Below are 18,713 nucleotides of genomic sequence, written 5' to 3'. Positions count from 1 at the left end.
CCTTCATCGTTTATTTTTGGAAAGAGACATAGAATAAGGGTGTGTGTGGAAAAGTGCTGAAGTCACGTTAGCAGTCTGTTTCACTATTTAAAATAAGCTAATTGGTTATTGTTGTTTCAATTCCTAAATGTTCTATTATCATTTGTGTTGGTTTTGGAGATAATTTTGTATCTCAAGATATTTATTATCCATTTTGAAAGCACAGATACCAAGATAACAGGGCAAGACATTTTGTAGTTTGGTTTCTCCTGCTCAGTATTTTTTAACAGCATCCCTTAAAATAGAAATGCAAAACTATGTGTCCTACTTTCCCCTCGCTAAAATAGATGCCTTTTGTTAATTTTAGATACAGCAGAGCAGGATATGTAATTAATGATATCAAAGAATCCATGTGATATTCAACAGGGTCCTAATATCAAGGACAAAAGAAGTCTGACAACAGCTGTCCCTCATGGTTTGGTTTGTAAAAGCATTGTCTTTTATTTCAGGAAGTTGGATGCTTTCATCTATGACGCAGCGGTGCTGAATTACAAGGCTGGCAGAGACGAAGGCTGCAAACTGGTCACCATAGGGAGCGGGTACATCTTTGCCACCACGGGCTATGGAATAGCACTTCAGAAAGGGTCACCTTGGAAGAGACAGATCGATCTGGCCCTCCTTCAGTTTGTTGGAGATGGTAGGGACCGAGCCTTTTTCCTTTCTTTTCTTTCTTAAGTATGCACAGTTAATTCAGCTTTAGTGGCTCTGAGCCCTTTATTACTGCTTTCTTACAGTCTTTAAATGAAGCAAACAAGCACAAAAATAAAGTGGAAAATTATTTATTGATACTGAGACAGGAATTCTCTTCCCCTCTGTTCTAACTCATCTCACCACCCAGGATGTTTGTATCTATTTGCAGAGTGTTTTCACATACATCACAAAGTAACAGTGGCCTCAGTGTTAGAGAGCATTTCTAAATGTGTTTTTTTATTTTGCCATTGAGCAATGACAGAGGAGTTTTTACATGGTAGATGAGTTATCTTTCAGCATAACTGTTTTGCTATTTAAAATTCTTTAGCTCAGGTCTGAACTAGTGCAAACGATCCCTGATCTAGGGTGGATTAACTTAAACTTCTGGTAAAATAATGTTTATGGAATTGAAGTAAGGTGACTGGTTTTATTGGATTTTAAACAAGCTGTTTTTCATTCTAGCACAGAAGCAGAAGAATTCTAGGTCCTCTTGGCACTTCTGCCCTGTAGAAAACTTGCTGCACATGTTGGGTGTATTTGTAGACAGTACTAATGGCTTGTTCTCCATATAGGGCTTGAACTACATTTTGATTGTAGAAATCTTTCTTTGCCAAAGTGAAACTTCCAGCTTTTCATACGTGCATGCAAATGAAAATATGGTGGTTAAAAACATTTGTAATGAATGGCTGAAATCCTGCAGCAGATTAGAACATGGTGTGTTACATAATCATTCTGGTAATTTTTCTCTTACATAGCTACTTGTGTTAACTTTGCATTTCTCTGCCAGTGAAAAAGAGGGCTCAACTGAAAAATAAATATGCACTTAAAATCACTGATAGTATGTCATTAAGACTAAGAGTAGTAGATTTCTGTATAACAGGACAATTTAAATAGCAAAGTGCAGGACCTTAGCATAATGGTCTCCTGTTCCATAAAAAACCAATACATTAATTTTCATACTGGAGACAGTGAGTGTGTTAGTCTTCCTGCACATGGATTTTATTCCTGTTATAAACCTAAATGACTGGAAGAGATGTAATCGTAACGACTGATGCATTTTGTTGGGTGAACATAGAGACATACTGGTGTCATCATTCCTGATGTGTTGGATTTAGAGAGGCTTGTGGAAGAAACACTGCTCACCTTGCTGAGGAGTTAATTGGTGACCCATAAGCTGGTTTCACGCAGTGACATATTCTTGTTTTAAACAGTTGCAATTAATTGGTTAATATCTTCGCTTTATTTTTCTATTTGTGAATATATGACTAGAATGTTTTTCTGCTTGTGCAACACTACTAAGTGTTAGGTGCTGTAATTCTGACCTGTTTTTAGATGACAAAGTTGAATCAGGGAGGTTGAATTAGTTGTCCTGTACTAAAGAAGAAACTGCTTCTGTAGCCTGAAGGAGGATCCGAGGTGTCTTAGTTGTGGACTAACCCCTCTACATGTCAGAGCATCACCAAGGTTTTCATTCTCATCACCTTGCATTTTCTTCATGCTTATTCTTTCATCTTTTTTGATATTTCTTATGCAACAAAAAGAAATGGAATCACAGAGAAAGAAAACAAATGAAATTGAAGGGAAGGTATTTTAAGCTATTCATGAAAAAGTTTGTCGCAATGCCAAAGCTACTGCTTTTTTGTGCATCACTTTGACTGTCAGGGAGAAAATAAAATGGATGAGAGAGAAGAAGGAAAAATCTTATCATGTATTTACACTTTGACCTGTGGATTTACATAGCATATGAATGCTTATAGCTTTAACTCATTTTTAGTAGCTGAAGATAATACAAATGAATTGTCTACAAAACTCAGTATTAAAACTTCCATATGAATAATTTATAGAATTGCAATAGATACAGCTGGCACCCAGTTGAATGAAAGCTTGTCATGAAATATCTGCTCCCACATTCATCTTGCTCAGATATTGCTTCAGAAGATAAACAAAAGTATTGAATGCACAAACCATGGAGGCTGTGGATGTGTTTATGACATTTTTTTCACTGGTATTTTTCAGCGCCTTTAGAAAGTACTCTGAACAACCCAGGAACGCTACAATGTTCATTTTCCCTTGTAAAGGATCCCTAAATTTGCTCAGAAAATGGTGTGGGCACTATTAAAAAGAACAGCAGTTGGACATATATGATGTGTAGGAAGTTCCATCTTATGAGGATACTCCTGGGAAAGCCTCAGTGGAGTCTGAATGAGGTTGTTTAAGTAAATAGACATTCACAAATGAAGGCAGAAATACTTCTTTCACTCGTGTAGCCTCTGCAGAATGTAGGATTCTTTAAGACTAAGCCTATAAAACAGAAAAGCACTTGGAAGCAGCACTGCATTATTATTCAGTATATGTGATAGAGCATTCATCACAGTATGGAATAATTTCAATGAATGAATATAAATCTAACGAGTTTCATAACTGTAAGAAAAAAATCCTAATGAGTTGAACAAACACAATTTATTGATATGAATGTTATGTTAATATAATGGGAGAACCTTTTGGATGATACTGTATATTTGAATAAGACTAAGTAATTTGTTTAAAAGTATATCTAATTGCACCTTCAAAAATCATGATCTCCTCTCTCTTTCACATTCGCACAGTACTGAGATAGTCTTTTGAAAGGAGTTTTAGAGCTTTCAGTTTCCTCTGCATGTCTCTCTCCTGTGATTTTTCTCATTGGATTTTTTCCTTGCTTCATCTGTACCGTTCTTGTATCCAAGCCAGTTCACTTACACACTGAAATGAAATTTTTGCACAGTGGACAGGAAGGTTTTCCCTTTTCCTGGCTGATATAAAGCACCCAACTGAAGTATTAATGACTTCATGCAGGAGCGTCTTTTCATACTTCTCAGAGCACGATGCTTTTTCTGTGTTAACATCAATGGCTTTTGACCTTCTCTTTTATCTTGTAGGCACTGGGAAAAATAAGGTAAATACAGAGGGATGTAAGTTTGGTTTAGGGATAACTAGGCTTAGGCTGGGTGGTTTATATGTAGCTACATGTGTAGTGCTCTGATCCTGAGGACAGTTCTACTGTGTGGACAAATTATACTGACAATTAGCAATTACACTGTGAAAGCAATGGCATCCTGGGGTGTATTAGAAGGGGGGGTGGTCAGTAGGTCAGAGAGGATCTCCTGCCCCTCTGCTCTGCCCTGGGGAGACCACACCTGGAATATTGTGTCCAGTTGTGGCCCCTCAGTTCCAGCAGGACAGGGAACTGCTGGAGAGAGTCCAGCGCAGCCACCAAGATGCTACAGGGAGTGGAGCATCTCCCGTGTGAGGAAAGGCTGAGGGAGCTGGGGCTCTGGAGCTGGACAAGAGGACACTGAGGGGGGACTCATTCCTGGGGATCAATATGGAAAGGGGGAGCGTCAGGAGGATGGAGCCAGGCTCTTCTCAGTGGCAACCAATGACAGGACAAGGGGCAATGGGTACAAACTGGAACATGGGAGGTTCCAGTGAAAGATGAGAAGAAACTTCTTCATGGTAAGGGTGGCAGAGCCTGGCCCAGGCTGCCCAGGGAGGTTGTGGAGTCTCCTTCTGTGCAGACATTCCAACCCGCCTGGACACCTTCCTGTGTAACCTCATCTGGGTGTTCCTGCTCCATGGGGGGATTGCACTGGGTGAGCTTTCCAGGGCCCTTCCGGTCCCTGACATTCTGGGATTCTGTCTTGCTGGAAGGAACCAGGCTACAAGGTGCCACATTTGCTGCTCTGACAAAGAGGAGAAGACACAGAGGGCAGGAGGGTGGGCAGGAGTTGCTGAGGAATGTAAAGAATAGTTACTTAGTTGTGTCAAAAATAGAATTATCCCCAAAATGTTTCATCACTTGGTCTATACAGGTTCATATATGTAGAAGCTGAGATAAATATACACTTGTTAGAATGAGAATAATTGCTTTGGAACATGGAATTTTTTTGATATGAAGAGTTAGAAGTTGCTTTTTCTTCTTTAAAGGATAGGAGTGAATTGTATTACCAGCGTATTTCTGGTTTTGTACATCTTACTATCTGTATGTCACATCTCAATACCTGCAACAACTTGCAGGTGATAATTAGCATCCACAGTTTTGTTTAAAATATTTGATCTTCAGGATAATTCTCTAAAGCACACTGGCAGTTGTGCGGGTTTTTTGGCTTGCTGTGGCCACAAGACGAAACTTTCATTGATTTGTTTTTTTTTTAGCAGAGCAATAAAAATATTTCTACTGAGACACAGAAGACTGTTTCTCAATCTTCTGTTGAGAACCAGAAGCATCCAGGAGTCCAAAAGCAACTGGAATAATATGGCTGTGGAGAAGCAGCAACATTGTCTTGTTTGGATCTTCCACCCACAGCCGCAGGGATGTGTGAGAACAGAAATGCACGGAAGAATCGTGTGATATGTGCTTTGATTTCTTTCATAAAGCTCTGTAGGGAGCAGCCAGGCAGTCTGATGTACCCCAATCCGGCACGTTACCCGAGCAGCTGGCAACTGCTGTTTCGTGCCATCTTGCCCTGTGCTCAGTAAAGCTCAGGCACAAGGCCACGTAATGTGTAATTTAGCAAGTGCTGGACTGCAAGGTCTGTGCAGGAACCGTGTTCCTCCAGCCTGCAACTCCAGGAAGTTCTGGCCAGGTCTGAATGCCCAGGTGTTGCTGCTACTGCTCTGTTCTGCTGCACGGTGCCTTTTAGAGCAGAGTGGTACTTTTCTAGAAATATACTCCAAAGTAGTTTGAAAGACATTGCCTCTGAAGCCTATAGCATCATGTCTGGGGGATTTGGAGCAGAATCACTGGTGCCTCGGAGGTGAGGAAAATTTATTTTTCTTTCTCTATGGCTTTTTTTTTTTTTTTTTTCATTTGCAAGCAAATGAGATTATTGAACTGCAAATGGCAAAGCTGCTTTGGGATTAAGAGAGTGTGTGCATGGGATGGAGAGAAAGATAGCAAGGAGCCTTTAGCTATGGGGGATGCAGCAGAAATAGGGTGGTAAAAGGTGCATGACAAACAGAAAGGGATGGAAACAAGGAATAGATTAATGCTGGGTAAAGGGCGCAGGTTTGGAGAGGAGTGGAGGAGGTGCTGACCAGGCCAAGCATCTGCTGTGTGAGGTGTTTGTAAACTATTGTGCTGCTGCAGGTTATGGGCTCCGTTCAGGAGGTCTGGGGATGGATCTCCAGGTTGGAGGGGCAGAGGGTGCAGCCACGTTCAGCCCTTAACCTGGAACGCTGCAACTTTTAAAGCAATTAGAGACACAGAGACGTAAAGAAGAAAACTGGGTTTGGTTTGAGTTTCCACAGAGAGTCTGTTATCCCCTTCCTAATAACTTTCAGTTCTGGTTAATCTTTATGTGCTTTTAGAGTGGCTTAATACACTCAAAATTATTTTCCTGGGTGGATAATTGCTTCCCACTCCTTAGGGGTAATAGGCAACTGTGGAAATGAGATTTGCCCCCTCACATCTGGAAGAGGAAAGCACTTTGCTATTTTTTTTCATATTTTAGCATAAGCCTTCCAAATTGCTGTCTAGATTATACGGCAGTGTGACAGTGTGACTCACACTGGCTGTTAAGGACCAAGAAGGAAATACGTATGCGATTATAAGGACATATTTTCCATGCGTGCTGCTCAGGCAGAATACACCCACAATCCCAGTGATTTTCTGTTTATATATTTAGTGTCCTCCTTAAGCAGTGGGTGGAACAAATGTGACTGAAGCATGTGAGTGTGTAAGTGGAGGGTGTTTGTGTAGCTAAACAAGAGTTAGAGGGATTGTAATATTGAAAATCGTGCTTAACGGTCCTGTTAATTCATCCATAATTAACGGGGGCATGCAGAGTGCGGTCATTAGCTCATGAGAGGTTTATTGCTGTCAGTCATCTGTGTTCATCTTTATTTTTATGGGGGAAATAACTCAGAAAATAAGAGTAAAGGACATTGTTTTGGGGGTTCCAGACTGAATTCAAAAGGTCACTCTGCTCTTATGTAATCTCATCCAAAAGCTGCTGTATGGATCACATAATCGGTCAAACTGGTACTGATGAGCTTATTGAACCAAACACACATTGACCCATTAGGCTCCTGACTCCTCTGTTGAGAGTAAAGACCCTCTCAGGTTGGAGTGTCCAGGTGACGGGTGCTGCCTCCTCTATCACTTGGTGGGAGCTGCCACCAGAGCACATGTGAAACACCCTGTTCCTACATCTGAGAACTGCCGTTTGTCCAGCTGGAACAAGCAGATGATTCTGCTAGTGTGGCCACAGTCATTTGAAGGTGATGTCCTACATCTGACTGATGTGAAAGCGTATATTTACTCCTTTTATTCAAGATCTATAATTGGTTTATGTCAGTTTTCCTTACGTGCTGGCACCTCAGGTTAGAGCTTTGCACTGGAGTCACTGCCCCTTTTACCCTTAATACCTGTTTGCTTTTGCAGCTCCTGCTCCATCCCATGCACCATGATGTCCTGCTGGGGGACGAGCAGGGGGATGCACTGAGGCTGGAGCTCTGCTGGACTCAATCAAAGAACCGCAGAGCCGTGGGGCTGCAGCCCGGCTGTCCCCTGGGCAGAGGATCCTCTCCTTGATGCCCTGTGCTCGTTCCTGCAGAATCCGCAGGCAACACTTCAATAGGGACAGTGTGTGAAACAACACAGTGCAGGGGAGAATGAATTGTTCCAGGCAGCTCTCCTTCACGCAAATCGATGCTTTTTGGAGTTGGAGGAGGGTGGATTTGGTTCAGGCACGTTGGCACTGGGGTTTCCACAGCTCAGGCAGTTGCAAGTGCCTTTGTGCAGTGGATCTCACTGTGTAAGTCTGATCTGCCACCCACACCCACGAGAGCAGTAGCCCATTTGAGAAATGCCGCTGCCAGAGAAACCCCCATTAGGTTGTTTTGTCCTCAGTGTGTTTTAGCTTTGCTGTTCCTCCGTGCTGGGGTTTGGGTTGCAGTAAGCTGAAGGTACATGCTGGCACTCTGAACCACCCTGAAGTTGTCATTTCCGAACAGCACCTGAAGTATTAAAAATCTCTTTCTGGATCCAGAAGGGACATATGAAATAGATTTCTTCTCCATGTCTGAGAATAATTAAATAGGTTAAAATTAAAGGAAGAACTTGATGAAAATTACCCCTTCACAGTACCTAAGGAAGTAGTTGAGGTTGAGACAGCCTGTGAACCATCAGTGATTGTCTCCAGGAACCTACGGCTTTAACCTACATGGTTAAAGTAGGGCAGAAAAACACCTGTCTTTTAAAGACAAAAAATAGGAACTCAGTGAATTATAGACGTTAGTGCTTATAGGAATATTAAAACAAATTCTTTAGCAGTTTACTTTGATCATTTGGAGGATAATAAGAGAATCAAATTTTTAAAGTCAATTTTCCAATTACAAATCTTGTAAAATTAATGTAATTACTCATCTGATAGGATGACTGTTCTTGCAGAGAGTGCAGGTAAATGAAACAGAAGTAAACGGTAAATTCTTCACAAGGGCATTTTCTGTTTCCTTTTCCACATAGTCAATACTTTGACTCTAATCACTGTTTATATGTTGCTGCTTTTTCTTCCATCCTGCAATTTTTATTTAATGGCTTCTTGACAAGCATTTTTCATGTGCAGAGCTAATTCCACAGTCATATCTCTGTCCATTTTATTCCTTTGATTTCCCTGCATCAAACACTGTCCAAACTCCTGCTGGTGTTTATTCACTGGGGGCTGGCAGGACGTAGCACCTTTAAAATCAAATGCGGTCCCGTGCTTGGGACGGCCAGTTTGGACTGTTGTGGGTCTGTGCTTCATCTGGCTGTATTCCCAAGTCACACTGAAACCAGACCCAGGCTTGGCTTACTTCGCAAGACTGAAGATCAAAGGAGGTAGATAATGGGCTTTCTTTGATTCTGGGGGGTGTTTTTCTACCAGGATGAAGTTCAAGCCGCAGTGGTGCTGGCTGGGACGGTGCCCTTGGTGCTGGTCGGCAGCTGGTGGGAGGCGATGGATAAAATCCCTCTGGCTGTGGATTTGGAGAGGGAATGGAGGCATCACCAGTGATGCTGAACTTCTGATGCTTGGGACTTGTTGACTGTCATCATATGCTCTTGGGTTTGCCATCAGGAGGATACAGGGTTAGATTCTCCATCTCGGACACATTTGTGTCCTGAGGGAGAATGGGAGCAGATGCTCAGGTGCCCCTCAAGCTTCAGAGGTCTTGCTTTCTTTCCTGGAATGGATTTTATTATTTTCTTTTTAAGTAAGCAGCAAAGAAGATTATACTAGTCTGTTTGTTCTCTTTTTGGATGTAATTATAAAACTTCGGCCTTGCTTATTTCTGACAAGTTCGTAACTAGGGACATACTCGGGTGATAATGAAAGGTTATTTTTTTTTGTACTAATCACAAGGAAAGCATCAGACAAGTATTGAAAAACTTATTCCCTCTTAAGAAAAAAATCTTACTCCAGACTGCTTTTCTATAAGTGAATATGGAGAATGATGGATCATATGCTTTGAGAGTTTCTCTTTTTTATAAATAACATGTAATTTTCAGTATGTGTGCATCTTCCTGGATGCATGTATAGATGTAGAGAAAAAAACACTGGGGAAACAAAGCAACATGAAGGAAATGACCCATAAGGTAGACAGCTTTATCCATCAGTGTCTCATGGCTGGTCCATCACTTGGGAAGATGCTGCTTCTCTCAGGAAGGTGATTTAATGAGCAAAGCTGAGAACCAAGGGAGGATGCCAGGTCCTTACAAGGTGCTGGGCCTGGGAAGTGAAGGGAATGTGGGGATGCCAGTGACGCCTCTCAAAGAGCCCCTGCGAGGTGACATGTCTCCAAGAGGCAGTGACGGAGCCTGCAGAAGGCAGCGTGTCCCTCAGCTCTGGGGTGACGCTTCCCACAGCCGCAGAAAATGCCGAGGGCTGCGACGAGCAAAAGTGTGTCATTCTACCCTTTGATCTCTCTCTTTCTGTGTCTGGATAATGATGTTTTTATTGAGAAAAAATGTTTCAGGGGCGCACTGGCCAATTTGTCACTCCTTGCCAGAATGATGAAGTGTCAAATACTTTAGAGGTGTTGCACTAAAATGTAGGAAAAAAAGGTCTTCTGGGGTAGTCAGAGTCAGAATGGCCAAATGGCCCATTTCTGTGCAAATGGCACAGAGAAGCACAAAGGGATTTAGCACTTGTAAATAGTCTTGAATTACCACTGAGAGAGTGAGGATTTTGCAATTTATTAGAGAAGACCATACTGTGTTTGGAGGGAATTGTGCAGAGGCTTAACATACTGCTTGAAATATAGATCCTTAAAATACTTATACTGATTCTTACACCATGAGGCAGACTTTTTGATACAGCACTATAGAAATTTTAAAAATATCTTAATGTAGGCACCATGCAGTTATTTGTGAATTTTGCAAGTCAAATATACTGTGAACACACTAAACAAAAAAGAAACACGATTTTTATCAAATCTGTTGGAACTCTTCTTTTTCTAATTTTGTGCTAGTGTCATGATGTACTTTGTTGCTGAAATCTGCCACTAGTCATTTAATCGTTAATCTAGTCCACACATGGATGGAGGTAGAAAATGGTTGTGACATTACTTTTAGTAAGTGCCTGAAAAGAAAACAGAAAGCCTTAAAACAAGCCTGATTAATATTTATAAGTAACTTGAGACCCCCCCAATTACCTGCAGACTTGAACTCCATAAGCACTTGGTTCTTTTGGGCCAGGCGTTTATATATATTGAGGTTGCTGACTTATATTTCCAAGGTCTGGCTTATGGAAGGTTTCAGGCTCTTATTGCTGATTAGAAATTATGCACGTGTGGAGACAACAACTCTCCAGCGCCTTACAATCACTAATCCCTGGCCTTTCAATTGCCAGACTAATCTATTGCTATAGGTGTCATCACACCTGTATTTGCCTCACAAGTTAGACCACCCAAAAGGGTTTGCAACACAACAACGTTCTTTCTGAAGGACTTGATTCTTCTCTATATTATTTCTGAACCAAAGTTTAACCAGCCTCAAAGTTCAATGCTTGTCATTCCAGCTCCAGGCCAAGTTTGGAAACAGGCTGATTTTTGAAAGGAATGAATGGACACCCTAGTTAAAAAATTACTCATACCTGAGGATTTTGTAATAAAAATGTTGTGCCTTCTGTAAATATCCTGGGTAAAGTGGAATGAACAGGAAGAGTAATAAGCGTTGTTTGCCAGTTTTATAGGGTCAGCTATGCTGAAGGGTTATTACATTTAAATTAGTAACAGTTTTGTCTGTGTTTCTATGTGTATGTATACACATATATGTATGTATATGTATACACATGTATGTATAAATATATACTGTAAATGGTAAATGATTTATATACGTAGACCAGAATTACCAGCTTCATCTGTCCATTCCCAGAGACTATAATTTAATAAATATGACAGTCCAGTGATTCAAAGTGCTCTGCAATCCATAAAATTGTGGATTGCTTTTGGGTATTAATTAACAGTGGTTTCTGTCAATGTCAGATATAATGGAAGGGATATTGCAGAGCAGGATCTGCAGGACTCGGGAATGCTTTGTTCTTCATAGCTTGCCAAAGCACTGTCATTTATCTCCACTCAAAACAAGCTTGGTTGGTTTCTGTAGTGATGTTTTTGGAAAGGTTAGTGGATTATCAATAGTTTCTTTAGGTGTACATGCCAAAGGGAAAGAAGCGTAGAGGAAACAGTAATAAAAACGAGGTTTAAATTCCTTTGTGAATTTTGTTATGAATTGTAAAAGGGCACAGCAGTCAAATCAAATTGAAGTTTGACAGTCTTGGGAGATGTGAATTTTCCTGTGGGAAGTAATGAGGGCTGGTTGTCAGAGCTCTGGCTACTAATGCACAAACCAGAAATCCTGCTGTCTCTCTGGACTTGGGTTCTTCTCTATTCTCTGGCCTCAGTGACTTTTATTTGTAGACTTTGGGGAGGACTTGAAAGAGAAATGAGGGGAACAGTCCACTGAGGTTTAGCAGAACAAAAGAAATCCAAATGCTCTAAGATATGGAAATGCAATAATGAACCCTGGTTATCTATGTAGTGACAGTGCAAAATCTACACTAGTGCAATTAATAATTTATTGTGCCTATGTCCTGGATTAGAAGGCTTTAAAAGATTCATTAGGATTGAGTTTCTTCTTTGGGGATGCTCATAGGTATTTTGAAGACTGAGCACTGTAATTTAGGAGAAGATACACTGTCTTTTTCAGATGTACATGTTCAGTTCAAGCTTCAAGCACAAAACTAATCTCAGAATTAACTAGGAACTAAATAATGTGTCTTACAAATTTGTGAAATGCCTTTGCTAAAGTACATTGCCCTTTCTACTTCAATTTTTCCTTCACATTCTGTGAGAGGCAATGTCTCCATCACAGTCTTGTGTTCCACTTGCAACTTGTACATCCAGATTATTTGTGGGCTGCAGCTTTCCTGGTGCCCTGGCACTGTCCTGCAAAATGCTCCCGCACCGCAGGTCATCGATCTGCTAGTCCAGCTTGAAGGTGGCTGAAATGTCAATACAGCTTCTAGCCATTTTTTTCCTGATCTTTACTCCAATGACATATGGATTATAATAGTGAAAATGCATTTTCTAATCACTGAGTAAGGATTAGGGATATGTAGCATGAGAATTCTTCCCGCAGATTGAAGCCATATCCTAAACTAAGGAAACACACAAGGCAGCTTAATACTGTACTCTCTGGCCCCCTGTATTGCGTGCTGTATCTTCTAGAAACAATTAAGTTAATGACATAAAAAAAAATAATAGAATTCCTCAGCTGACTATATCCCCACAAGAGTAAAAAGGCATGTATACACATACAATGTGTCAGTGAGAACACTAAACACTTGAAAATTAATCATATCATGCAATATGAAAAACAGACTTGGCAGGAACAACTACAGCTTCTCGCACACCTCTGTCCGTGTTGGCAGGAGCGAACACTGCTAAGGGACACCGTCCTCCCAGGCCAAATCTCATCAGTGAAATACAGATTCTAAGAGCAAGGAACAGAGGCAGTGGGTGGATCTGCTTCCTTGGCTGGAAGCACATGAGGTGTTTTAATGGCAGTGAGGACGTGGCACAGCCAGAACCAGACCCCACCACCGCTGCTGTCTGAGAGTCAGTGGCAGCAGCAGGAGGGCCGAGGAGACTGTGAGATGAAAGATGGGGGACCAGGGGGCTGGCAGGAAGCAGAGGGGGTGTCCCACGAAGGACAAGGCTGGGTGGGAGTATGTGCTGTGGGAAGCGTGGGCAGTTACTGCGTTCCCCAGGTCTCGGGGAGAAATAGAAAATGAAAAAGGCAGAAAGCCAGGAGAACTGTATTTGAGATACTGCTTGTTAGAATAAAATAATAATTAAAAAAAAATCAGGAAAAGGGACATACTGTATTCATGCAAGCATCCAGGCATTAAGTGACAGTTATTTTCAATAGAAAAGCGGTGTGTGAAACACAATAGACTTTCTTCATACTGCTTCATGTATAACTTTGTTTCCTCACTGGCTGCCTGTGCTGTACAAGTAAAGCTGGTCAAGCTTTTTGTTTCCAAAATGACATTATTGTGACCTGCAGCCATCACGCTTTGCGGAATTTTACATCCAGTGGTGGTGACTGTCATTGCTTTGCCACGTATTACTGGTGAGAAAAACCAGAGAGTTTTGATAAATAATGTTATTTCTTTCTAAAGTGCTTGTAGATCAGAAAGTGGTTTAAAATTACATCTCTGAATCAGTTACCTGTTACTGAAATGCAGCCAAGTCTGGGAGGAGATGTGACGGATGGCACTGCAGAGCTGGCCCGGCGCAGCGTCGCGGGGCTGCGGGACCTGGCAGTGCTGCTCAGGCTGAATGTTTAAACTTGCCATTTAATCTTTGTTGTCTGGGTGGATGGTCTTTTAATGTTCAAAACCATCTTTTTGCTGAGAGACTGGAGTAAAAATATGGTATGGAAGGGACATGTGGATTCAAAGGACATGTGGATAGCTGGATTGTAAGGTTTTTCATGAGGTTATCTGGTTAGTAGCTGTTCGACATCAAAAATAACATGAGAGATAAGAACGCTAATAAATCAAGTCCCCAGATACCCAAATCCTAGGGAACAAGAGATACCAGAGACAATAGAGATCAGACATGTCAGGAGAGGTTCAGCCAGAACGTTCCAACTTGTACAAAAAGGACAAACAAGATTATCATGGGACTAACAGGAAAGAAAAACTACTTCTGCCATGTTTTAAAGGGATGGTGAGAACATGTGAAATTTGTTTTGCTACGTTTAAGGGAAGGGCCAAAGGGAAAAGTCAGAGAGGATCAGGGAGGAACAAGTGTAGAAAATGGAGAGGAGGGAGGGAAAGTTTTACCCAAATCACAGATCCTGCTTTCTAGAGCAACCAGCTTCCCACGTAATTTATGAAATCTGAGGACATCTGAAACTAGGGTGCCGTGAGTGCAAACCTGCTATATTTGCAAATCCTTAGTAGATAAGACTAAAGTGCTCCACAAATGCAGCAGTAAATGGTGCTGTATTTTTAATTCACAAAGGCTTTTGAATCCTGTGAGCAGTAACGTTTGCATTGTGCTTTGACTCCTTGTTTCTTAGGGGAAATGGAAGAGCTGGAAACCCTGTGGCTGACGGGTATTTGCCACAACGAGAAGAACGAAGTCATGAGCAGCCAGCTGGACATCGACAATATGGCAGGAGTGTTTTACATGCTTGCAGCAGCCATGGCTCTCAGTTTAATCACCTTTGTCTGGGAGCACTTATTTTACTGGAAACTTAGATTCTGCTTCACTGGAGTCTGCTCAGATAGGCCGGGATTGTTGTTCTCAATCAGCAGGGTTAGTATGACTTTCATTTTCCCGCTTTGGGCAATAGAGATAATAAACCCTACCTCCCAAAACCATGATTTTCCCTTTTATTCCTACTTGAACATTTGAAGTGCATGTTAGAGCACCAGTGTGATGCTCTAGATGGGCTTTGGATGCACTTGTACTCCATGGGAGGTCTTTACTCCATTGGTTTATTCTAGGGTATGAACTGTCATCTGCCAGGATCATCAGTAATCAAATGCTGAAAACAAATACAATTAAGGGAAATTTTGATGAAGAAATGGTGGAGTTGTTCAGATGCAGGAAATGGATTGATTTCCACAAAAAAACCCCAACAAACAACACCACAAACAAACACACCCCCCCCTCACCAACCAACCAACAACAAAACAACAACAAAAACCACAACAAAACTGATGACAGACATGAGCTCTCAGTTTTGTGTATTTCTTAAACAGGTGGATTTTAAGTGGTAAAAATATACTGGAATATTTTTATAGGCTTTTCTTGATCGCAAACTTGAATAAACCATATGAGAAAAGGTCAAGTACAAGTGTTGCTTATGTTTGGTTGTACACTAAGACAGACTTCAATGATAACTTTACCAGCCTGAAGTGGATTTACATATCCAAATAATTGATACTTGTTGTAAAATAAGGGGAGTATGAGCTCGTTCTTACATTTTTGACAAATGAGTTGGGTTTTGTCTTTTTTTTTTTAAACAGTACTTTTATTAGGTGATTGACTTTTTGCTGGATCTTTTATATAGCTGAGGAGAATTGAAAATGATACTAAAATGCCTAATTGCTTTAAAATGTGCAGAAATTACTCTGTTGAGTAAATTGGGCTGTATTGCAGCTGCATTAAAAAGATTCTGCCTTACCCTGTTAGGGATTGTCTAGAGAAGCATATACACTTTAACCTCCTCATTTTACATTTGAAATGTGTACTTTTGGCCTTTTACATGTGATATTTTCCTAACCAATGTGAGGGGAAAGAAGGCCTTATTTCAAAGGCAAATTTCTGAGAGCTGCAAGTTCACAGGGTCAGAAATGTCAATTGAGCTCACAGGAGGACTGAAGAGGTTGAAGTTAAAGGATCGAGTTCAACCTTTTGCTCAAAATAAACTCAAATTCCAGCTTCAGAAAGAGCTGGGTTTTTTTCATATGTGCCAGGGTAGGAAACAAAAGAGCTAAAATACTGTGACTAGAAGCCTTTTTATTTCAGCGGAAGTGAAGAATACCTTAACATCCAAGCAAATAGCCTGACGGCAGGTTTGTGTAGGGGGGTAGCTTAATCATTGGTTTAAAATAATAGTTTCTATTACTGAAGGTTAGTTACATGTTGTGATGAGACTAGGAAACCTTTTAGGGTCTCTTCTAATCTTGTTTTCTGGAATAAGCAGGGGAGGCCAACATGGACCATGGCTATTTTTCTTCTTTACAGTTCCAACAGGTATGGTGGAAATTATTCTTCCATATCAATGCAAGGAAATAATAATAAAAGGATAGATATGTACTTTTAGTCTTTCCAGTCATTAGATAAGCAATGTTTTCTTTATTGCTAACTAAAAATAGAATGGAAGTATTTAAAATTTACACCTACTGATTTAATTTGTTACTTCTGTTACAGGGTATTTACAGCTGCATTCATGGAGTACATATTGAAGAAAAGAAGAAATCTCCTGACTTTTCTTTGACCAATTCCCAAAGCAACATGTTAAAACTACTGCGAACAGCGAAAAATATGACCAATATCAATCCTTCAAGAATTAACTCCCCCAAAAGAACAGCTGATTTTATTCAGAGGGGTTCCTTGATTATGGATATGGTCATGGATAAGGGAAACCTGATATTTTCTGATAACAGATCCTTTCAGACAAAGGACAACTTTTTTGGTGACAACATGAGTGAACTGCAGACACTTCCTGGCAATCGACACAAGGACAATCTTAACAACTATGTTTTCCAAGGTCAGCATCCTCTCACACTGAACGAGTCCAATCCAAATACAGTAGAGGTTGCAGTAACAACAGAAGCAAAGGTGAACTCCAGACCCAGGCAGCTCTGGAGGAAATCTGTTGAATCTTTACGTCAAGAATCTGTACGTCAGAGCCAAGGCTCCCAGAGAGAAAACGGGTCAGATGAAAACAGGCAGCTTTCCTTGAAAAGCCAAAGATACCTTCCTGAAGAGATTGTCCATTCAGATGTATCAGAGACGTCAAGCCGAGCTACTTGCCATATGGAAGCTGAAAACAACAACAAGCACCACAAAACCAAGGACAATTTTAAAAAAAGGACAGTAGCATCAAAATACCCAAAAGACTGTAGTGAAGTGGAGCTGACATATCTGAAAACCAAACAGAGCTCTCCACGGGATAAAATCTACACGATTGATGCTGACAAGGAGCCAGGATTCCGCTTGGACACCCCTCAGTACGTTCAAAACATTGTCCTTCCAGAACCTATAGAGTTTCCTGATGTTTATCAAGATCACAATGACAACTACAGGAAAGCAGAACACGCAAACAGGACTCCCTTGCACAACGAAGACAGTCTTCCAAATAACGACCAGTATAAACTTTATGCAAAGCACTACACTTTAAAAGATAAGAATGCTTCCCCAGTTGACGTGAATGATAGGTACCGACAGAATTCCACCCACTGCAGGAGCTGTCTTTCCAACGTGCCCACATACGCGGGACACTATTCGAGCAGATCTCCCTATAAATGCGACGCGTGCTTGCGAATGGGGAACCTCTACGATATTGAAGAAGATCAGATGCTGCAGGACACAACGAACTTATCGCTTCCTGAAGAAATATATGAGCATAGTTGGTCACAAAATAATGCTCTGCAATATCATAAAAAAAATAAGTTGAGGATTAGCAGGCAACATTCGTTCGATAATATCGCTGATAAGTCTAGGGAAATTGATATTGGAAGACCTTCTCGTAGTATAAGCTTGAAAGAAAGAGAGAAATTTCTACAAAGTAGTCCATATGCAAGCATGTTTAGTGTGCCCTCAAGCAAACTGTTGGGCAACAAGGCCTCACTTTTCACTCGCGCTCTGGAGGACAGTAAGCGGAGCAAGTCCCTGTATCCTGTTCACTCAGATGATAATCCCTTCCTGCACTCGTCTCGTGATGACCAGCACTTATCTCTTAGGCGAAGTCCAGCTGATCTCTATAAACATTCATTACCAACAAGAGGAAGACATGATAATTATTTAAGGTCATCTATAAAGTCTACAGCCTCATACTCTTCCAGGGATGGTCGGATCCATAATGACATGTACATTTCAGAGCATGTTTTGCCTTACGTTGCAAATAGGAATAGCTTGTACTCAACTCCAAGGGTTTTAAATTCCTGTAGCAATAGACGTGTGTATAAGAAAATGCCTAGCATTGAATCAGATGTTTAAATTTTCCATGAACACTTCATCTATAGGGAAAAAATAGTTGCCACCATCTTAGAGGGGAGAATTTATTCTTTAACAGTATCCTGCTATGGTAGATGATATGTAAACCTCTCCCTTTCCCAGTGTACTTTTGTACATGAATAGGTAAACTAGTATGCTCTTAACCACCCTTTTAAAATATGTCTTGATGAAAAGGATAAAAAAATAGCCATTTATGTATGCATTATATATAAATGGCAAGCTGTACTGAAATAGCCCCAATAATGTTGGCAACTATGCTGTTTGTATCTAATTATTTTACTATTTCGGTTATTCTAATTTATGTTGCTAAGTATCATTCAATGTACATTTGTCCTTAGAAATGTTTAATGATTTTCTAGCACTGGATAAGCAATATGGTATGCATGTAGTATGACACAGACAAAAAGAACTAGGAATGCATTTGCACAGTTACAAACGTAAGACTCTAAAAGAGAACAGAAAGCTAGGGTTTCAAAAATATATTTTAGCTTCATAATCATTTTCAAAGCCAAATAATAATTAAAAAAACCCAGACCCTGGGACCTCAATAAATAAAATAATAGTGTGTTAGCACAGAATTAGTATGTTCATTGGAGATTGATAGAAAATAAATGGGAAGGCTGTAGGCCCAGACATGTGAACTGCTGTGTACTAAAAGGCAGCCCCATGGATATCGGTTAACATTAATGTACAAATGC

The 18,713-nt window shown here is 40.7% G+C and overlaps 1 protein-coding gene across 1 annotated transcript in view; it reads left to right on the top strand.

Annotated features, from left to right (window-relative positions):
• GRIN2A (glutamate ionotropic receptor NMDA type subunit 2A) overlaps positions 1-17,997 on the top strand; it is a gene marked incomplete at both ends in the record, with an annotated part of 163,310 nt that extends 145,313 nt beyond the window's left edge. Inside the window, 3 exons of the mRNA XM_080353752.1 lie at positions 489-676; positions 14,345-14,583; positions 16,207-17,997. Coding sequence (XP_080209878.1) covers positions 489-676; positions 14,345-14,583; positions 16,207-17,997 — 2,218 coding nt within the window. The remainder of the gene's footprint in view (positions 1-488; positions 677-14,344; positions 14,584-16,206) is intronic.
• Positions 17,998-18,713: the final 716 nt, after the last annotated feature.

Source organism: Nesoenas mayeri (assembly GCF_963082525.1).
Source record: "Nesoenas mayeri genome assembly, chromosome: 15".
NCBI classification, from domain to species: Eukaryota; Metazoa; Chordata; class Aves; order Columbiformes; family Columbidae; genus Nesoenas; species Nesoenas mayeri.
The sequence above is the reverse complement of the archived record's forward strand: the minus strand, read 5'-3'. Positions and strand labels throughout refer to the sequence as shown.